General features: G+C 36.5%; 1 protein-coding gene and 1 long non-coding RNA gene across 4 annotated transcripts in view; one reads left to right on the forward strand and one right to left on the reverse strand.

Moving 5' to 3' along the window:
• Window positions 1-1,898: 1,898 nt before the first annotated feature.
• DCDC1 (doublecortin domain containing 1) overlaps window positions 1,899-22,937 on the reverse strand; it is a 382,148-nt gene continuing 361,109 nt past the window's right edge. For all 3 annotated transcript variants that reach the window (XM_072969711.1, XM_072969713.1, XM_072969712.1), the window contains 4 exons: window positions 16,951-17,087; window positions 15,574-15,753; window positions 4,689-4,839; window positions 1,899-2,130 (listed from right to left, as the gene is read on the reverse strand). In XM_072969711.1, the coding sequence (XP_072825812.1) occupies window positions 1,928-2,130; window positions 4,689-4,839; window positions 15,574-15,753; window positions 16,951-17,087 (671 nt within the window). In that variant the 3' untranslated portion in view covers window positions 1,899-1,927. The remainder of the gene's footprint in view (window positions 2,131-4,688; window positions 4,840-15,573; window positions 15,754-16,950; window positions 17,088-22,937) is intronic.
• LOC140698757 (uncharacterized) lies at window positions 10,921-12,981 on the forward strand. Its single transcript, XR_012076655.1, has 3 exons — window positions 10,921-11,087; window positions 11,651-11,922; window positions 12,840-12,981. It is a non-coding gene; the product is annotated as an uncharacterized lncRNA (long non-coding RNA).

Genomic DNA, 22,937 nt, shown 5'->3' on the forward strand with positions numbered 1-22,937 from the left:
CGTCGACAAAGTAAGTGTCGCTGCCTTGCTGGTAAAATGTGATGTGTTGATGACTGTTATATTACTTCTAAAATCCCATTTACTAGTAATAGAGAAGTTCAGTTAAGAGTTTTGCCTTATGTCTCCTGGTGCTTGATACAGTGTTGTGTGATATTACCAATTTTCGCTTCAGGAGTGTTCGCATGCGACAGTGAAGACTTCACAAGAACCTGCACATTTGATCTGTGGTGAAATTATGCCATTTTCATAGCAAATCAACTTCTCCTTGGCAGAAAAATGATAGGTACTTTTGCACCTAGAGAAACGCTTTTGTTTTCAAGGAATTTTGAAAAAAAAATAACAAGTTCTGTGTCTCTGGGGATTGTAACCCAGGCATTGTAAAAACAGGCTCAGCAGGTACGAATCCTATTGGCCCACTTTCTGACCAGAAGAGTGTTCCTTAACCCTTGTTAAACAAAAGGAAAAGCAAAGTGGGAGTCGCATGCAATGTGTTTCTCATATGAATCACAAAGCTGGTCTGCAATGCCTTCATGTCTGTAACATCACACAACACACAGAGAGATGTCTGCGAAAGGGCAAACTGCTATGGATGGAATATGTGAAATTTCACCTCAGTGTGCTCTGCTTTTAGTGGTGTCAGAGGCAGCAGGAATTTATCCACGCAGCCCTACTGATCTGCAGACTGGGAGTAAATACTAGGCCTTTTGCAGCGATTACGAAGAGCCCCCTTCAGTAGAAATGATCTACTGCCTTCCTGCATCACATTAAAGTGGTAGATTGAGGAGAGAGCCCAGCTGAGCCTTTCTGTACACACCTAGCCAGGTTGCAATTTATATTCAGACAGCAATGTGAGTGGCTTTCAGAGGAAGAGAGAGAAGAGTATTTTTCTGGAAATTTTCCACAAGAGCCAGAAACCAAATTCTGATTTGTCACTGCTATTTTTTAAAAAAATAATTTTTTCTTCATCACAGAAAGAAAGTAAAAAGGTAAGTTCTTTTCTTCCTGTAGGATTGATATGTAAAGATTGCCAAGGATCTCCCTTGATCCCTTAAGAAAAATCCCTACATGACTTTTCTTTCAAATAGTGCATATATCCTTTCTCTAAGTGTCTGTATGGAGGACACAGCCAATGACTTTTGGTTACTGAGCTTATGTCAGGAATTACCCAGCTTCACTTCTGTGAACAGCGTCTAGCTGTGCCCCATAAGGAGTCCTGCACTGTTACTATCCTGTTCCCAAACTGAAGGGAAGTTGGAGGAGGAAAGATCAACTCACGTGGTGTTTGGTGGCCACCATTCATTTCACTTTCATTTAGCTAATGTATGATGTAGCTTAGAGATTTGGAAGATACAGTGGCCGCTCCAGAAAAATGTCAGTTTGAGTCAAATTTAGCATTAGAAGAGTCTTTTTTACTATCAAATTATATTATATATATGTGTATATACTTGATGCCACTAAATTTCATATATATATACTACAATTGTCAGTCTATTTCATTATAAAATTATATATATTATAATAATAAAAAAGAATATACACAAAATGTTATGATAACTCACAGAGAAAAAAATGTGACAATGAGTGTGTATATGTCCATGAATGACTGAAAATTTGTGCTGAACACTGGAATTTGACACAACATTGTAAAATGACTATAAATCAATAAAAAAAGGTTAAAAAAAAAAGAATATACATACTATATACTACTTGACCCCACAATTTTTCAATAATAATTAGTCATTTTCTTTTTCTTTTCCTGGAATAAAATACCTAAGATAGTTATTTTACTGGCATTGTTTTGTCTAGTTTTGTTGCCTTTCCAAGAACAGATGTGAGGTATCAAATGCAATCTTATGTAAAATGTAGAGGGTATAACTTTTAAAAGAGACTGCATAAAATTAAAAAGTGGTGAATAATCATAATATCATCACAAGCATATGAGTAGTTCCACACAGGCTACCCCAGGGAAGTACAGCACCAAGTAAGACGGCTTTGATAGGAATTCACCATGTAGAGGTACCAGAGACTGCAGCTTTGCTGCTGGTGACAACACGGTGTCTGTAGCTTGAGGGCCCTGCTGCCTTCGGATTCTGGCATAATTTGCTCTGACCTCCACCAGTTGCTTTAACTCTGTTTAAAAAAAAAATATTTTGAGAGATAAGTCAATATATGTATAGATAAGTCAATATATGTATAGAAAATAATTAAAAGTTCAGGATGATGAAAAACGAAGATCCCTTAGAAATCCTTGACTCCCATGCCGGCCTCTCTCATTGCACATTTGACTTGCTTATCACATCAGATATGTGTTAACATTCTTTGGATTTCTACAGAATGGCAGTTGCTAGAGAGGGCTTCCTTCCAAGCTTTTTACAAAGCCTGAATTGGAAGCTAACCTAGGAGTGGTCTAAAAATTGAACCCACTGAAAAGATGGTAAACATGGCATTGAGAACAGTGTTCAGATTTGACAACAAATGGCATAAAGCACTCTTTTAATTTTGTTGGGAGCTCATGTGAAAGAAACCAGTCTAACAACAGCATGTGATTTGTTTTGCCAAAACAAATCCATTTTTCAAAGACCCAATGTGATTCTTTGATGACTAACTTTCACATGCTAAATGCTTTTAGATGTTTTTACATTATAGGACATAAAATAATTTCTTACAGGCTTTTTTAGTTTTGAAACTCCCAGGCTAAGTTAAGCCAGTAGGTCACAGAAAAATGAGTGGAATGATTAATTAAATGTCCCTTCCCTTCATAAGTACATATGTGTGTGTGTGTGTGTGTATATATATGTGTGTGTGTTGTATATATATGTGTGTGTGTGCGTATATATATATATATATATATATATATATATATAGTGATATTTCTCTCTTTTCTTTTTTACAGCTTTCTGAATGTTTAGATTTCTACTAAATGATTATTTCTCAATTATTTCAGGAAAACAAGACAGCAACTCATATAGTGAAATAACTTAAAGAGCAACTAAATTAGACTCTCTGTTATCAGATTTTCTAAAACATGTATCACCCCCTGAAAAGTATTTAGACAATTCAGGGAAACCACTAACCCTTTCATCATGAAGGTAATGTGAGGACCTATTTTCAGAGGGAAAGAAACTTTCACATCATAGTAATCCATGTGGTTAAAAAATTAAAGATGCAAAAATGAATGTTTGTCTGCATAGCCTTGTCAAAGGTCCACAGAGCTAACAAGGAAGAAAATGGTAAGGAGAATAATATTTTCATTCACATTTTCCTCTCTTAACTTCACACTGTTTATTGGTAACAAGCTTGCTTCCGGGAAGGCAACCTGCATTTCTCTCTGTGTTCTGGATACCCTTTTGGCTAGGCACCCTGAAGCATACTTAGCTTTATTTATCAAAAAGGCCCAGTGAACACAGTGAGGCCAAGAGAGTAGAGTCCAGGCAACAGAAGGCCATCCCAAGAGTATGAAAGATTAAGCAAAAACGATGAAGGGACTGGGAAAGTACTTTCTACTGCACCACTTGTTTGCTTACTATTCATCTATTTCAAGTGTTTTCCTATACTTAATTAGATAGAAAACTCTTTCTGGGAAGGAACTCTGGCTTATATTTCTTTTATAGGCTATGCACTTTAGGAACACAGACAGCTGTCTACTAATGTTTGTTGATGATAAGAACCCATCATTGGTGTGCTCTCCTAAGTAATCACATAGTGAGGGTCACCAAGAGCTGGGGTGAGGGGTAATGGTGAATGATGGGGACAACAGAATACAAAGACTGGCGCCTCTTCCTTCATGCGGGCTGGTGCCAGGAGAGTATGTGTGGCATCCTCAGAACAGTGATAGGCATCCCAGTAAATCCTTGTCTTCCTGCTTTTTAGTTTTTGTACCTATACTTTTATCCTTTCTGGGCTAAGTCTAAGTCTATGATTGCAACTGTTTTATAAGTTTTTGGTTTACATACCTTACATACAACGTACTAATAATAATTTTATGATGACTTTTAAAAGAACAGTCTAGCATTAGTTATTTTAGGGATTCCAGGTAATTTACTTTCTAATCTGTTAACTTCTTTTAAAATGATATTAATGTTCTTCAGAATATCCTGAAAATTATATCTTTGCTAATGTATACCTACCCCGGAAAGGGCACTAAATTCCTCAGGATAAATAGGATAAAGGATGAGTTGGTCTAATAACAAATGTATGTTCTTTTCCATTTCTAACATTTATCAAAGAAAATTATCAAAGAATGGACAAGATAATAAAACAAGCATATATTTACTTATGATTAAAAAAAAAGAAATCCATAAACTGTATAGTTGCTATTACTGAAACGTTAAGCTTTAAATAACTTGAAAAGTAGGAAGTCAGTGAAGCCTCACTTTCCTTAGGGTTCACGTTAAAGGAATGAATACCATCAAATGAGACCTTTTAGGATTTCTGCAAATAGGCTCCTTGGGTAAAACTCAAGACCAACAGAACTTTGAATTATTTAGAGGAAATAATGTTAACAGTGAGGTTCCAGCAAATAAATACATGAACTAAACTTCAGTAACATGGAGCAGGAAAGTGTGGAGGAGGATAATATTAAAAATCGTCTTGGTGGGATATACTATTCAGTAAATAAGCTCTTTGAAGAAACAAGTGAATGCTTTAATTCTTCAAAAACTTGATGGAAAAGAAACTATCACCCATACCTTTTTGGGTTACAAAGCCATGTCCTGTGGACACACAGATGACCATGTCCCGCTCTATGTCGTCCCACGAGTGGATGGGTTGTCCAGCGGGGGTGTACAGTGTTCTGGCTGGGTACGCCATTTTGAGACGAGAGGAGCAGTCATCCAGCAGCTAAAACACAAAGGGACAGACATACTGGAATGTGGAAAGTCACAACATAATTAAGTATTAAAGAATCAAGTCCTTAAGAGAACTATTATCCTGACTTGAATATTCTTTTTACTTATAACTCTTAGGAAGAGGTATAGAAGGAGATGGGAAGGAGGTTCCCTAATGTGGTTAAGCTAGGGAGCTTCAGTGCTTGTCAGTGGATTTGTTCTTGTAGTTCTCTATTTTTCTGTGTGGAAGAGGCTTCTTTCTGTTTAAGAAATGCCTAAATATGAAAGTCCCTGGCTTAAAGAATCTAGACTTATCACTGTAGCTCAGTTTCTTTTTTTTTTTTTTTTCAGTGAGCAAGGAGCTAGAAGGACAAAAACACTGACTTGGCTCTGGTCTCTTTCTGACCTCAGACGAGTCAGACAGCTTCCCTACGAAAGAGTCTCTTCAACCATAAATCAAAGTTTTGGTCCAACACCTCTCTGCCTCTGTAATTCTATGATTGAGTCTTTTTTTTTTCAATTGGTAAATTGAAAAACTGTCTGTAGGAGTCTAATTAAATTTCTCTCAATTTTCCTTGAAATAGTCAAAAAACACATGCACAGATGCAAAGTGTCAACAGTAGTAACAAGATTAGTTAACCTGTTACCAGACCTCTAAGGGTGGTTCCATTAGTGTGAAGAAGATTTGAAGACAAGATAATACACGTAAGTAGGAGGAAAGTGAGAGGTTTACAATAGCTGCCCATGTGACTTCTACCTCTCGCACAGGCCAAACATCTGTTCCCCCAAAATGAAGGAGCCAGGTCCACATGAGCCTCAAATCACCTTCCACATTTCTTTTTACAGATCACTATAGGGGCTACAACTCACAACAATGCAGTCTAGCCTGGCAGGGGGCAGAACTGGGCACGTAATAACATCTTGCATCTGAAAAGTGAATCAGGAATATGAAGCAGGACAAAAGAATGATGAGATAATGCAATTCAGAGAGTGCAGTTTTCAGCCACTATTTTGAGCAAGGGATGAATGCAGTGAATTGAACAATAATTGAAATTACCAAGAATACATTCTCATCTGTAGAGTGGGATAGAGAAGAGCAGTGGGAGAACGGACTCAAATGTGGTCCTACAATCCATGCTAAATAAAAGCCAGTCAGCAGCAATTTGAATCTGATTTAAAATCTAAGGGAGGATCCTGACAGCTTCTAGGTCAAAATTTAGGGAAGAGAAAGAGAACTAATGTCTTCTGTCAAGAGATCTCTCCTTGTGCAATGAAAGTATTGTTTAGAGTAGCAAAATTATAAGCCTACCTAAGGCATGTTGTAAAGCTGTTTGAAAAGTAACTCAGCAAGTTCTGTGAATGAAAATGTAGTGCTCAAGTCACATTTTGCTTTAAAAGGTTGTAAAAAAAAATACAGGTGAATTAAAAACACATAAAATATAAATAGAAAAATGAACAGCAACAATATGAGGTTTATGAAAATACTCTACAACATAAGAAAGGGTGTCTGTATATAAGATGAAGATTTAGAAAAAGGTTTACAGCACAGATTTTAGAGAGTGTCACTACTGTGTTCCCCCCAAATCTGGTAACACATGGCTTCCACACACACACACACACACACACACACTCACACAGAAATGAGCTGACAACAGCTTAAAGGAGAGGAGCATTGCTGAGATGAAGGCAGAGCTGATGATGGTGATGATGATGATGATGGTGATGGTAACAATAACAGCAGTTAAAAATTTTTGGAACATTTCTTTGGGCTAGAAACTTTTCTAAAAATGTCTAAGAACAATCTAATTTTACTCTGTAGAAATAATTATTATCTTCCTTTTGTTGATGAGAAAAATGGATAACGGAGAGGTGAAATGTAACCAAGGTCATACACCTGGTAAGAGAAAAACAGAATTTTAAGTTGGGATGAATAAAGAACAAACTGAGAAGAAGAGAGAAGGTCAGGAGATAAAAGACTCAACAGTAGAATTAAACTCTGTCTTAAAGGCAGGAAAAAGCAGACTCAATATTGCAGAAAATCAAATCACTATTAGGGAGAACTAAGTTGAGAAAATCTCATAGGCTATACAGAAAGGATAAGACAAAATTTATGAGCGAAAAGTTAAACATCTGATACATGAAGACATCAGACATTAAACTATATACATTACTGGTGTTACTGGAGAAGAATCCAGAATAAATTAAACTTAAGCAATTATCAAAAAAATAGAAGAAAATTTCCCTGTTTCAAACAAAGACCCATGTCTTCAGATCAAATAGGCTAACCGAGGATAAGGCAAAGTTAATGAAAAAGTGACTAGCATTTAAATATAACTGGGTGAAAAGTATGAGTTCCAGACATGGGTAGAAAATTCAGTTATGTTTAGACCTGTTTTCTGCAACAATGAATATCAAAAAAAAATGGAGCAAAATCTATGAAGTTTTGGGAGAAAAGGCTTCAATATTAGAATTCAGTATCCAGTTAAATTATTACTCTTGGTTACAGGAAAGAAAAGATATCCTTATGTATATAAAAACTCAGAAAACGTATCACCCATATACATTTCACATTATTAAAAAATGAATGAAATTCCTTCACCAGGGGAGAGCCATAATACAAAATGACTAATATTAAGCAGTAAGACCACTAGAATATGATACAACTGCTATAAAAATGGTGAGAAAATAAATAACTTTAAAAATTTACAATAAGTTTTTACAGAGAAAAAATAAAGTAAAACTGTAAAGCACCACCAAAAAGGGACATGGACAAGGAAAAAAAAACCCAAGCATTCCAACTTTCTAATTATTCATGGGGGCAAAAGATGCCTCTTCTTTTATCCTTTGTTAAGAATATTTACTTCTATGCAATAAAACAGAAAATCAGAATAAGAGAAACATTTTTACTAAAGGAGTAGGCAAAATGATCACCATGTGAACTTACTATGATTTCATTCTAAGAAAATTTATGTAAATGGAATGAGATATTAATAATAAAAAGAATGCTTAATAAGGTGGAGAAGCACAAAATAAATTATAAAACATCAATAGTTTTTTTAGTTGTTTACCAAAAATAGGCATTTAAAAAATAAGTAGGGGGAAATACATTCCAACAGCAAACCAATGTGGAATGACAATTATTTTAAAAGTTTTTGCACAGAGAAGGAAACCCTGACAAAAATGAAAAGACAACATACCGAATGGGAGAAAATATTTGCAAATGATATGACTGATAAGGGATTAATATCCAATATATATCAATAAATGATACAACTAAACATCAAAAAAACAAACAATCCAATTAAAAAATGGGCAGAAGAACTGAATAGACGTCATTCCAAAGAGGAAATGCAGATAGCCCTGAGGCACATGAAAAGATGTTCAACACTGCTAATCGTCAAGGAAATGTAAATCAAAACCACAATAGATATCACCTGACACCTGTCAGAACGGCTATCATCAAAAAGAACACAAATAACAAATGTTGGTGAAGATGTGGAGAAAAGGAACCCTTGTACACTGTTAGTGGGAATGTAAATTGGTGCAGCCACTGTGGAAAACAGTATGGAGGTTTCTCAAAAAACTAAAAATAGAACTACTGTATAACCCAGCAATTCTACTCCTGGGTATATATCTGAAAAAAAAACCCCACTAATTTTAAAAGATTCATGCATTTCAATGTTCACAGCAGCATTATTTACAGTTGCCAAGATATGGAAGCAATCTAAGTGTCCATCAACAGATAAATGGATAAAGAAGATGTGGTATACATATAATGATGGAACACTACTCATCATAAAAAAGAACAAAAGTTTGCCATTTGCAGCAACATGGATGGATTTGGAGGGCATTATGCTAAGTGAAATAAGTCAGAGAAAGACAAACACATGATATCACTTACATGTGGAATCTAAAAAATATAACAAACTAATGAATAGAACAAAAAAGAATTAGACTCACAGATACAGAGAACAAACCAGTGGTTACCAGCAGGGGGAGGAAATATGGAGTAGGGGAGTGGATAATACAAACTACTGGGTGCAAGGATGTATTGTACAACACAGGGAATATAGCCAATATTTTGTATGTAAATAGAAAAAAAATTTTTAATTTAAAATGTGAGACCCTTATGGAAGATTATAAAATTTTACTGAAGGACAAAAAAGATTTATATGTGTATAAAACAATGCCACAGAATTTAATATGGCTGCAAAGACTGAATACTGTAAAAAGTGTTGATTCTTATGAAAGTAATTAATAGCCTAACACAACTACAGTCAAAACCCCTGTAGGATGATTTTAGGATGTTAAAATGTAATTTCTAAATTCATCTATAAAAGCCAATAGGCAAGGATATTCAGGCAAAATCTGAAAACAGAGTGCAATGACAGGCAACCCCTATCAGATATTAAAATATATTAAAAAGCTATAATTCTAAAAATATTAGATAGCTTAAAGGCATAAGCTAATAAGAATTTAGTATATTATATGATTTGTATTCCAACTTAGTGGGGAGAACAAAAAAAGATTATTCATTAGGTAGGGCTGAGATAATAATTTTAAGCTAACAAATAAAACAAGAGAAAATATCTTCACTCAAATTTTATACCAGAAGGAAGTTTCACACAGTTTAAAAAGTAAAAGGGAAGGACACAATTATAAGAAAAACTTGAGAAAAATCAGATGAATCTTTATATGACCTTAAGATAGCAAAATACTACTGAAACATGAAAAGCAAAGAATAAATTTTTAAAATATATTAATTTCTGTACATTAAGAAATCTCCTAGACACAATGGCAAATTGGAAATTTGCTACAATAAATCTGACAAAGTTACAGCAGTAGGCTTGTTGCTTTAAAAGAAAAGGAAATTCATATCAGTATGAAAAATACTTCCAACAGAAAAATAGCAAAGGATTTACAGGCATTCACAGATTACTAATAAATTGTGAAACAAAGCAAAGCAAAATCACTTTTATATATAAATTAAAGACATGGATATAACATTCTCTCCTGTCAACCTGCAAATATATGTTTCTAAATGACTGCAATTATCATGTTACCATGTTATCATGTTAGCGGTTGGTGGGAACTTTCATTCACTACTTATAGAGGCGTCAACTCCTGAAATATTCCTAGAAAACAATCTCACAATAGCTATCAAAATTCTCAAGCATATTTACATAATTCTCCTAAGAATTTATTTGGGGGAAATATTCAGAAAATTAAACAAAGATTTGTATATAGATATGTTCACTGGAGCATGCTTTATGACAGCAAAAAACGAAAAAAAATCTAATTGGCAAACAATATAAAACTGGATGAATAAGTAATAATTCATCCACGTGATCGAAGATTATGCTGCCATTGAAAATACTGTTTTGGTAAAGAATGTTAAACTTTTGGAGAAAAAGTCACAATAGTTTGTTAGGTGAATAATGCAGGTTGCAAAATTATATATAGCATGTGATCTACAATGGTAAATAAATATATAAATAACTGTGTAGAAACCATAGGAATATATCTCCTACAATTATAATAATTGTGGTTATTTGTGGGTGGTAGAATTTTCTTTCTTTCTTGGTGCTTTTTCTTTTGCTAATTTTAATACAATGACTGTATGTTGTTTTATGGTTAGAAACAGAACAAATGTTATTCAAACAATCAAAAACTTCATAGTGATTACAGTAGATTCATACAGTTTCATTTGGTTTTGTGACTTTCCTAAAGTTTCCATAATGATAGTCACTATCTTAGTCGGCTTGGGCTGCCAAAACAAATACCACAGACCGAGTGGCTTAAACACAGAAATGTATCTCTCACAGTTCTGGAAGTTAGGAGTCAAGTGCAAGGTGTGGTTTGATTTGGTTTCTGCGGAGAGCGCCTCCTGGTTCACAAACAGCCTTCTTGTTGTGTCCTCACATGAAGGGAGAAGGGAGATCTCGGTCTTCCTTTTCTTATACCTCCACAGATTTTATCAGACAAGGCCCCACCATTATGATGTCATTTACCCTTAACTGCCTCCTAAAAGCCCCATCTCCAAACACAGTCACATTGGGCGCTGGGGCTTTAGCATAAGGATGGGGGCGGGGTTGGGGGGGGACACAGTTCAGTCCATAGCAATTATTATTTTCTTCTGCTCCAAGCCAACCAAAGAGTTTGATGACTGAGTTTCTACCTAGACTGGGAGCAGTGGGGAGCTGTCCTAGAAATACGTAGATAGGTCTCTGGGAGAAACTCCTGTAACTTGGAAGCTTGAAGGTAATTCTTATATTTGTCCCTACTTTACCACTAAAATGTCACTAGTTTATAGAGACTGTGTTTCCTATTTATAATCAGAAAAGTGAATGTTATTTAATAAAAACATATACTAAATACAAAATACGAATTAAATCTATAGCTATTTCACTTGGTTTACACAGAGATAGATTTACATGAGATAGCTGGGTTTACAAAAATCTCTTAAAAATAAATTTAAGTCAGAAGCTGACTAGATATTTTAGAATCTAATTGTACTGAAAATGCCTTTTTTTAAATGACATTCTCAATTCTCAGTTTTTCAAATATATCCAACTTTACTCAAGTGCCTTCTTTAAAGCAGGTAATATAAATTAAGTGTTTATAGTTTTTGCAATAACAAAAGCTCATAATAAAAGAACAGTATTCTATACATCATTCCTCACCCACAATCTATTTTGTGAGTTTTCCTAGACCCGGTCCTCTCAGGGCAGGGTGCATGAGCACCACAGAACTATTTCATACTCCCCGCGGACATGAGCTACTTGCCTCTACAAATCAAAAAAATCTGTTTCTCATTCTTTCAGCTTCCACTCATGCATTTAAAACTGTACTTGGCTGTGAAAGAACACACTGGTTTTGAGATTCTGTAGAATCAGAGAAATGTTTCAGGGATGGAAAGAGACAGATGCTTCAGGACCGTAGAAGGAGAGGCCCAGTAAATCATAAATCAGAGAAAGTTGATGGCCCTGAAGAAAAAGCCACTGACACTGGAGAGGAGGCCACCTTGGTGCACTGATGACAGATGAGCCTACACCAGTTGGAGATGAGAGTTGCTCCAGCCATGTTCAAAGACTGGGTAGGAAGAATGTGGTTAAATCATTCAGAATGGCCACAGTAGTGAAAGAATTGTGGGAAAGCCTGCATTAGATGGGGTTCAAATACCATCTGGGGGTTTCATTACAGAAAGCAGAGCGATGTACTTTGAAATGTGTTCTGTTCCTCATTTTTCTGCTAAAAGTACCAACCACTGAAACTCTGAGCTTCTTTGGAAATGGTGTTGTTATCTGAATTTCCCCAGTAAAATCAGACCCTACTCTTACTGTTGTTTGTTTCACACACACAGTCTAATCTCCTGAAGTATTTTTCAGCCGGATAGCCTGAAAGGAGATAGATATATATATATTTGTAGGGGGGGAGGTAATTAGGTTTATTTATTTATTTATTTATTTTTAGAGGCAGTACTGGGGACTGAACCCAGGAACCTGTGCATGTTGTTAAGCATGCGCTCTACCACTTGAGCTATACCCTCCCCGCAATGTATTTCTAAATGATCATAAAGAATCTCGGACAGGTTTCTAAAACCAAAAACAGAATGGAAAAGGAAAGGAAAGAGACTGCAAGGAACGTTTTTGTTTTAAATAAAGCAACAGAAGAAATAATGTGCAGAAAACTTTCTAGACATTTCCTAAGTATCTTTCGACACACTGAGGCCACATTAATCTCCCTAAAACACTGGTTTTATCATGCCATTACCTTATTCAGGGACAGCTGGTGACTCATGCACTTGAGTCTGGGGTGGTGCAATGGACTAAACTGTGTCATCCCCAAACTCATAGCTTGACACTCACCCTCAGTGTGACTGCATTTGGAGAAAGGGCCTTTAAGAAGGTAATTATGGTTACATGAAGTCACAAGCGGGGAGCACTGATCTGACAGGGCTGTGGCCTTACTAGAGGAGGAGGAGACACTAGCGTTCTCTCCCTCTCCCCACAGAGGAAAGGCTATGTGAAGGCAAGTGGTGAGAAGTCAGCCTCCTGCTAGCCAGAAGGAGAGTCTAAATCAGAAACCAACTCTGTTGGCACCTTGATTTTCTAGCCTCCAGACTAAGAAATAAATTTCTGCTGTTTAAGCCACACGCTCGGTGGTATTTTGTTATGGCAGCCCAAGTAGATGAATACAGACAATACGTGGTGTCCACCATACATGCTTTTGAACAGTCTCTCCAGTTGTGTGTATCTCTCCCAATTTCTCAGTCAGGCACCTTCTACTTAATATGACTTTTGAATTCTAATGCCCATACCTTTGTGTGCAGTGCTCTCCATTCTCGTTAATGCTTTTTCTGCCTAAATGTCAAATCGTACCCATTTCTCAAGTTCCATCAGAGGTCCTGATCGATTCCTCCATGGAGCCTTTCTCCTTCACCCCAGGCAGGCAGTGTTCCCCTTCTCTGAACTCCTATTGAACTTCCTGCATTTTCTACTAACCTGACCTTTGGCACATGTTGTTAGTGCTTCTCCAAGAGGAATGTCAGCTCCCTTAGCAAATGCCTTTTTCGTACAAAGACAATCTGTGTTCATCATAACAAAATATGGAACACATAGAAAAACATGTAAGAAAGAAATTCTAAAAAAAATTAATAAATTAAAAAAAAAGAAATTCTGCTTTTTTTAGTTCACCCATAGTAAAGCCACCCAATAAACATTTCCAAAAATAAAATCCTCCTAGTCTTTTTTTAGGTGTGTCCATGCATGGATATAGAATGTAACTCTACATGCTTTATATTGTGCTTCTTTCCCTTAGTGAATCTTGAACATCTTTATTGTCATTATTCTTTCTAAAACTGACTTTAATTATTATAATATTCTCTTACACACTATAATTCGTTTAACCAACTCCCTATTGTTAAGTGTTTAAATTATTTCTAATCTATCCGTGTTATAAATAGCCCCATGATAAAAATTCTTACCAAACAATCTTTGCATACATTCATGAAAATATCCTTGGGATAAGGTTATACAAGGTGCATTTTCTTATGAATTATATGGCCACATTTTTCTCCAAAAAATTGTACATCTGTCAACATGAGAATGCCCATTTCTCTATAAACCTAAGCAAAGCTTGATATATTTTCAAATGCTTTGCCAATTTGAAATATTAATTTAATGAAAGCATAGATCATGTGTTATTTTATTCCTCCTATTGCGAACACTACTATTGAGGATGACCTGTCAATTATACTGCATTATAAGATCTTTTCACACACACAATTAGAATAATACTTCACAGCATCTAGCATAGTGCCCTTTATGTACAAAGTTCATGAAAAAATTATAATATCATGGTATAATATGTATGGAGTGACTTTTATATGCTATATGAGAGTCACATAAATCAAAAAGTCATTTCTTCACCACATACATGAAATTTTTGTAAAAGTTAGTGTAAGTTTCTGCTATCCAAATCTGATGGACTATCTTTAAACCTATTCTCCCTGCTCTACTCTTTGTTTATTTATTTATCATTTCATATTCCCTCAGTGACATATCAGTCCTGCTTTCAATGGTTATGTGCATTTTAAGACTTGGCATCTACAAATGAACTCTGATTTTAGAAGAAACAAGCAAGGAAGAAACATTTCAGCTTTGTTATAGAACCTGTTCTAGGACAGGTCTCTCCTGAAAAAGCTTTCATTCATTTTTAAATACTGCTTTTTCCGCCCATGTGTATGAAGTTGCTTTACTTGTATTTCTAGTTTTGAGTTTATTGTCTGCCTTTTTCTCTTTCTCAAGTACGCCAAATTGGTTGTCAACTTCTGAGATGCAACTGCTTTCACAGTTCTTATTCAAAGTCCTTGTCAAAGAGAAGTGGTCTCCAACACACTTTGAAATTACCAACCTTCAGGGGCACAGTTCCTCTGAGGAGCCCCGGCTATGCTAGGTGCCCCCATCAGTCTCCATGAACTTCAGGCTGGTCTGCTGCACTGTCTTGCCTTCCCCTCCACCCACCACCAACATCTCATCTTTATGTGACTCCCTCTTGTCCCAGAAAAAGTTATAAAAACACTTCACAAAATAATAAAGGCAAACAGTGATTATAGGATATCAGTTCAAAAAACATGATCTTTTAAAATTCTACCGAAGTCCATGTATTAGGTACCTAAAGTTTGTATTTAAAGACTAAGACAAAATGTTAAATTTTAGAACTGTATCCTTGATATTGCAAACAATTAATGAACTGCTACTCATCTTTTCTTTAGTTAAGGTTTAAGTTTGGAAGGTGGAAAGTTAGCTATAGCTATAGGACTCTGGGTAACAAGGATATGACAGGTTTTCTCTAACGAATACGGTTGTTTTTCCCACAGAGAACATACCTAGAGAACAACCACTTTTTTTGTGAACTGGCTTTAAAATGGAAAACTCTTTTAAATTATCTTAAAGTGTAGTGTTTACTCTTTGGTTACAGTGCATTTACTTATCATTGTTCTCTGATGGCCAAGTGTCATATTCTGACACACACATGTCAGACAGAAATCTGACTCCACGTTTTCACACATATAAGCTCATTTACTCACCATCTCAACCCGGTGAGGAAAATATTATTTCCATTTTACAGACAAGAAAATGAGGTTTAGAGAGGTAAAATAATTTGTCTGACCTAACAATCTAGAGATGTCTGAGCTGGAATTTGAATCCAAGCCTATAAAACACTCCTTTCACACTAGCCTTACCTCTGAGATTGTTTGGCCCCAGGCATAAGTACCATCTTCGGGTCTGCCTCCATTTAGATAAGTCCATACCCGTTTTACATTGGGTTGCTTATACAGGCTGCTCTGCTTGAGTGCTATACATTTAGGTGCAATCGGAGAATTTCCCTTGGCTTGTAGTTCTTGGACTTCAGAAAGGTGCGCCTGTTAAGAAAAGCCCAGAGAATGCCATGGTTAGAGAACTGTCTGTTTTGTGTGTGTGTGTGTGTGTGTGTGTGTGTAGAATATGATGGAAGACAGAAATATAATTGTACGTGATACTGGAAAAATTTAGGAAGTACATTACCCTCTCCTATCACTGACTCTTCTATAAATTCCCCTTGCTTCAATGAATTATTTTGGCAAAGCACTTAACTTTCATTTATACTTTGGAGCAATGAATAGAGATGTGTTTTTAGATTTGTGCATGGTGTTTCTCCTACTGAGGGATTCCTCTGAATCTAACAAATGAGTTTTTGATTAGAATCACAACATCATTTCCTTTAACCAAGAAATGCTTAAGGGAATGTACATGACTGTTGTTTAAATCTTTACTCTCTGTCTTTTAAAATACAGCAGCCACTCTTATACTCTGCCAGATTCCTGCTTTTCATCCTGCTTCAAGCATGTCCTAGTTCAATGCTTTGCATTCATTCCCTGGTCAGTGATTTATCCTTCTTAGCTTGGCAAGAAGTCATATTTTTAGCAATGTCAATTTCTTTTTTCTAGTAACCTTGACTTGGGTACATGCCTACGATTTAGGTTGGACACATTTCACGATTTGATAAACCCTATTAAATAAGAACACATCATTCTGATGAAAAACTTCACAAAGCAAAAAGTTTTCCCAGGTCTCTATTCCCAGTCCTCTCTCAACAGCTGACCTTTCCTTCCTCAACTTTTTAATGTCTGGCAATCCTGACTGATTAATCAATTGGACTGAAACCGCTTTTTGAATTCCTCACTTCTGAATTGTCTCCATTGCAATTAGTATTTTGCTCCTTCCTCTTTTCACATATTGAGACATACCCTTAGGAGTGATGAGCAATGAAGCCATAAGGCTCAACTTGACTACACTTATTATAATTACCTTTGTACATATCCACTGGGCCTTTTTCTCTTCTTTGCTAAGGTCATAATTTCTGGTCTCCATTCAAACAAAACAGACTTTCATATGAGCTGGCTGTCTCTTTGATAGCTACTCTCCAAATGCCAACTCAATGCTTGGCATATGCTTATGTGGTCATAACTGACCAGATGCTGAGAATGTATTAATAGCATAATTTAAAAATTCAATACTGTACTTTTAAAAGCTTATAAAAGAGTCTGACTCTTTAAGGCCCGTAGTCCTAAAGATCGTACCTCTGTATGTCTTATAAGGTCCATGAGTTTAATTTCCTCTGGAGTCTGCTCAGTCCAGCCTCCTTCCACCACCACCGGCTGCACAGGGCTTTTGCTGGGGACCATGGTGGCTGGCTGACATGCTGCTACCCGCCGCCCTGGGGAAAGAAGTCTCTGGAAATGTTGTTTCTGATGATAGGCTTTCAGATTTCAAATAAATTGGTTTGGTTTTCTATGCATAAATCATCCCACTTGGGAGCAGAGGATAAAATACTAAATGTATCATAAAAGCAAAGATGCCTAAGGTAATAAGATCTAACAATGGCTCTTCATACGGGAGCTTGAGGCTTTACGTAGCCAGGATATGCATATTCACTGTACAGATGGAAAAGAAGGATAACATGCTGACTCCCACACTGGCCCCAGCCTCTCACCCACGATACGGTTCAGCAGTAATTTAGTCAAATAGAATCCATGACCTATATAGCCCATCATCTCCTCCAGTCATGGAACATATGTTTTGTTCTCTTTGCTAATAATAAGCCTTTCCCCCACAATTAGCTTAGCAGCCTGGGGATTAAGTATTTCTAAAATAATATTAACCCAAGAGACAGGAGGCCTTTTTTTTCTATCTAATAATACCCCGCGAGCACGATTAGTTTCTGACACCTCTGCTGTGTCCTTTGGGCTTGTAAGAAGCTGTGGTAAGAGAAAATATTTACTGGAATACTGTATTCTAAAGAATCACAGACATGAGTTAATAAGTGTGGTGATTTGAATTCATGCATTCTTTCGGCTACACCACTTTAAATCACTATAAAAGAGGTTTAAAAGTCACACTTATTAAAATTATTTTCTTTTTTGGGGTTGAAGAGATATTCAGCACTGAGTCTCATACTGATCTCTAAACTTCTTAAGAACAAATTAATGCTTTCTTTTGTATGTTGCTTCTAGAAACCTAAACTGAACACCAGCTATAAGTCAGGCATTGTGCTGGATGGTGAAAATGCAAACATGCTCACGATCAAGTCCTTGCCTCAAAGGCTTACACTTCGGTGGGGAAGGCAAATGTTAAGGAAATGATTACACCAATAATTGGCTGTCACTGTATTGAACTAGGGAAGTACAGCGTGAGTAAAAGCATGTAACAGGGGTTGCTGACCAAGTCTGGGGTGTCAGAGAAGGCTTCTTTGAGAAGGTAACACTCAGATGGATAAAATAATAGAAATACTGAAATGAAGTTGAGTCCTAATATTGTTACTAGGAGACTTGTAACGTGCAGATTTTCATATTATGACAATGATCAAAACCTTCTGAAAATGATTCCGTACTTGCAGAGGATAAAGCATTTGTGCTCTTAGAGTTCAAGTTTATGGAAATAGAGCCAGCAATAAAAATAAGTGGCAAGAGTGACTTCTCAGGGAAACCAGAACTCTATGTATCTAATAAGCATTCATATGCAATTTATGGATGTGAAGAAAACATAATTGAATCAATCAGCTAATGAGTTACAGTGACAATGCCATTAGGCAACATGCTTTGGAGAAGACCTCAGTGGTACCAGAAAAATACATAACACAAATTTACGCTAAATATAGTTTTTAGCTGCCTCTATAAAGTACAGACAACATTAATTTATGACACATAAATTTTTATGGACAATATTGCAATAAATATTTTATTTATAATGCATTTTGAACACTAAAATTTTGCTGAACTAAGGACAGATCTCAGGTAGTTTATCATTTACACTGTTGAGAGTCAGTATTTAAATATAAGAAACAGCAAAAAACATTATGCATTATTTGTTTTTTTGTCAGCTTGTTTCTAAATCGTCTTAAGAAAATAAATGCATTTGCACTATAATTTTTATAAAGAGACAAATGTCATCACAAAACGTATTGGTTTGGGGAAAAGTTTTCATAACAAACTATTATTTATGTAGGTAAGAGAAACAAATCAATAAAAACCAAACAAATATGTATTGAATAAACTATTTTTTATTTTCTTATTACATTTTCCATATATTCTATTTTATTTCACATGAGATCAGGGGGAAAAACGATAATATCTAAATATGAATGGGGAAAGCTCGAGAACATGAGTGCTCTGCTGCTCTCTCAGACTGTAAATCTCACCTAGACAGCTCTCATACCTCTCCTTTATTGGGAGGGTCCATTCTGGCTCAGTGTCAAATGTGCCTGAAAGGGTAAGTCCACTTCTTTGGAGGTTTAAGTTAGCAGATCTATTTACCTCTCAAACTATACAAAATGTTTCAGCGATGCCTTTATATGTAACAAGGGTGATACTTTCCCTGATCTGCCATCCCTTAGTTTTATCAGTTTTTAAGACACCAACTGGGAAAATGGGCTGCCCTCTCAGGACCTCCTATTCTAATATTTATTGAGTGTTTATTCTGTGTTAAGCATATAGTAAATATTTGACATTTGTTCCTTAATCATAAAAACCCTACAAAGTTACTACTAGTATTTGGTTAATATTAATGCTCATCCTTACAATGAAATGTAAAATCAGCTTAGCACAGTACTTTGTGCATAATATATACTCAATAAACATTTGTTGCATTTACCAACAGCTATAATAACAAGATAGAACTGATTTAGCCACTATTCATACCTCGCATACCTCCTCTTTCATTTCATCCAACCCTCTAGAAGCTCACAATCCAACAGGGACTGTGGTTAACTGAATTTAAACTTGTTCTTACTTAACCTCATAATCCCAACAACTTGAAAAGACCATCCTTAGGGTAGGGATTTTATAAGAATGCACTGACTTTACATTTAATAGCAGAAAACATAACAGTTTTGCAGTAGAGACAAGATTTATCTTAGCACTAAATTTTAAGAGAAACTACATTAATGGATTCCCCCATAATGAACACCATCTGACCAAATAGACTATTTTCAACAGTCATATTATAGATGATGCCAACTGAACTTTAAAATGCTTTTTAATACTTCATTATAATAAAAGCTGAAGACATGATACAAAATCACAACTCAGTAAAAGCAGCTTTGCTAGGTGTTATTTTCACTATATTGCTTTTTGTGGATTTAACTTGATAAAGAAATAGAGCTTTGAAAACTCACTGACTCTGGCTGGCAGCCAAGATGACAGAGTAGAAGAAGCCATAGCTCATCCCCTCTCAGGAACACATCAAAATCACAACTACAGACCAACCATCAATTAAAAGAAAAAAACAACTTAGAACCTACCAGAAAAGATTTTCCATAACTAGATATAAAGAAGAAACCACAGCAAGACAAGTAGGAGGTATGGACTTGTGATATAATCAAACCCCATAACCCACCCCTCACTGGGTGGGCAACCCACAAACTGGAGAATAATCATATTACAGAGGTTCTTCCACAGAGTGAGGGCTGTGATCCCTAGGTCAGACTCCCCAGCCTGGAAGTCCAGCACCAAGAAGAGGATAGGCCAGAGTATTTGGCTTTGAAGGCCAGCAGGGCTTAATTGCAGAAGCTCCATGAGACTGGGGGAAATAAGAGACCTCACTCTTAAAGGATGTACACAAAATCTCAAGCTCACTGGCACCAAGGGCAAAAGCAGTATTTCATAGAAACCTGGGCCAGACCTGCCTGCTGGTCTTGGAGGGTCAACTGGGGAGGCAGGGGGAGTCTGAGGCTCACCCTGGGGACATAGACACAGTGGTGGACATACTGAAGCATACTGATCTCCATGAACTCTCCTTCCTGGAGGCTGATATCTTGCTTGTGTCATTAGCACCAAGACCTGGCCTCACCCAACAGCCTGTAGGCTCCAGTGCTGGGATGTGTCAAGCCAAACAACTAACTGAGTGGGAACACAGCCCTATCCATGAGCAGAAAGGCTGTCTAAAGACTTCCTGAGCGCACAGCCACCTCCAGACATGCCCCTCAACATGGTCCTGCCAACTAGACGGGCAGGATCTAGCTCTACCCACCAGTGAGCAGGCACTGGCCCCTCCCATCAGAAAGCCTGCACAAGCCTCTAGACCAGCCTTACCACCAGGAGGCAGATACCAGAAAGAAGAAAACAATGCTCACAGCCTTTGGAATGAGTCTGTGAACACAGACCAGATCCTATCCTGGGACCAGCTGGTCCCTAGCCCTTGGGTGATGAGAGGGGAGTGCACTTCTGGGACACATAGGATGTCTCCTAAAGAAGGTCACTTCCCGTAGGTCGAGAAACGTAACTAACCTATCATATACATAAAAATATAAATAGAAATTTAGAAAAATATATATATAAATAGAAATTTAGACAAAATGGAGGGTGCAGCTGAGTGGCAGAGTATGTGCTTAGCATGCACAAGGTCCTGGGTTCAATCCCCAGCACCTCCATTAAAAATAAATGAATAAATAAACCTAATTACCACCCCCAACAAAAAAAAAAGAAAAGAAAAGAAAAGAAAAGAAATTTAGACAAAATGAGTGGCAGAGGAATATGTTTCAGAAAAAAGAACAAGATAAAATCCCAAAAGAAAAACTAGGTGATGTGGAGATAGGCAATCTACCCAAGAAAGAGTTCAGAGTAATGATTGTAAAAATGATCAAAGACCTTGGGAAGAGAATGGATGCACACAGTGAGAAGTTGGAAGTTTTTAACAGAGTTAGAAAATATAAAGAACCACCAAACAGAGTTGAAGAATACAATAACTAAAATGAAAAATATACTAGAAGGAATCTGTAGTAGACTAAATGAGGCATAAGACCAGATCAGTGAGCTGGAAGACAGAGTAGTGGAAATCACTATTTTAGAAAAAAAGAAAAGAAAAGAAATGAGGACAGTTTAAGAGATCTCTGGGACAATGATGCCTTCAGTGATGCCTTCATATGTAACAAGGGTGATACTAATATTCATATTACAAGGGTCCCAGAAGAAGAGAGAGAGAGAAAGGGCAAGAGATGTAGAAAACAAACTATGGTTACCAAAGAGGAGGGGAAGGAGGGATGGATTACAAGTTTGGAATTAACATATACACACTAGTGTATGTAAAATAGGTAAACAACAAGGACCTACTGTATAGTACAGGGCACTATATTCAATATCTTGTAATAATCTACAGTGGAAAAGAATGTGTGCATATGTATATAAATCACTTTCTTATATACCTGAAACTGATACAACATTGTAAACCAACTGTACTTCAATTAAAAATTTTTTTCTTAAAAAAAATAAAGAACTCAATGAAGTGAATGGTTGAAATTCTATCTATTCTTTAATTCAATCATTCTGCAACCATTCAGAGAACAAAAAAAGAAGGGTATAGAATTTATAATGTAACACAGGAGAGTCACATGACTAGGTAATTATAATAAAGTGATAAGGGGTATAAGGGGAAAAGCTCAGGGTATGATAAACTACACTATCCCTGACTGGAAATGTTAAAGAAGGCTTTTAGGAAGAAATAACAGGTAAGCTGAAAAGTAAATAATGAGAAGCAATATAAGAGGACAGAAGAGAGAAAAGTCTGAGGTAGAGAGAACTGTGTCAAAAGCTCAGAGTTAAGAAAGCACATGGTAAGTCTGGGGGACTGAGAGTGAGAGCAGAAGATGCCAAAGATGACTCGCAGGTCTCTGAGATGGAACATTTGGGTGGACTGTGGTAATGTCCACAGAAGAAATGAAGGAGGCTTTGGTGTGATATGATATGCCCAAGGGACATTTAAGTGAAAATGTCTAGTAGTTGGAGTGGTAGAGGTTAACAACAGTAATAGACATTTTTCACTGAGACCCAATAATTCTTTTGGTAAGAACTGAAAAATAGCCATTTGAACCCAGAGTGCTGTCTAGTGAACATAGGACTAATTGTGTTGTTTACTGAAGTAAGATTCACATATTTCTGACACCAGACATTATAGATACTCAGGTGTTGAAATTCTGCTATGGTAATTACAGAGCCTGAAATGTATGTCTTCCCAGGCTAAAGTCCACAATATGCTTTCTCCCCAAAGAAATACTTGGTGTCCCAAGAGTTGGGAA

Source organism: Vicugna pacos, chromosome 10, assembly GCF_048564905.1.
Source record: "Vicugna pacos chromosome 10, VicPac4, whole genome shotgun sequence".
NCBI lineage: Eukaryota > Metazoa > Chordata > Mammalia > Artiodactyla > Camelidae > Vicugna > Vicugna pacos.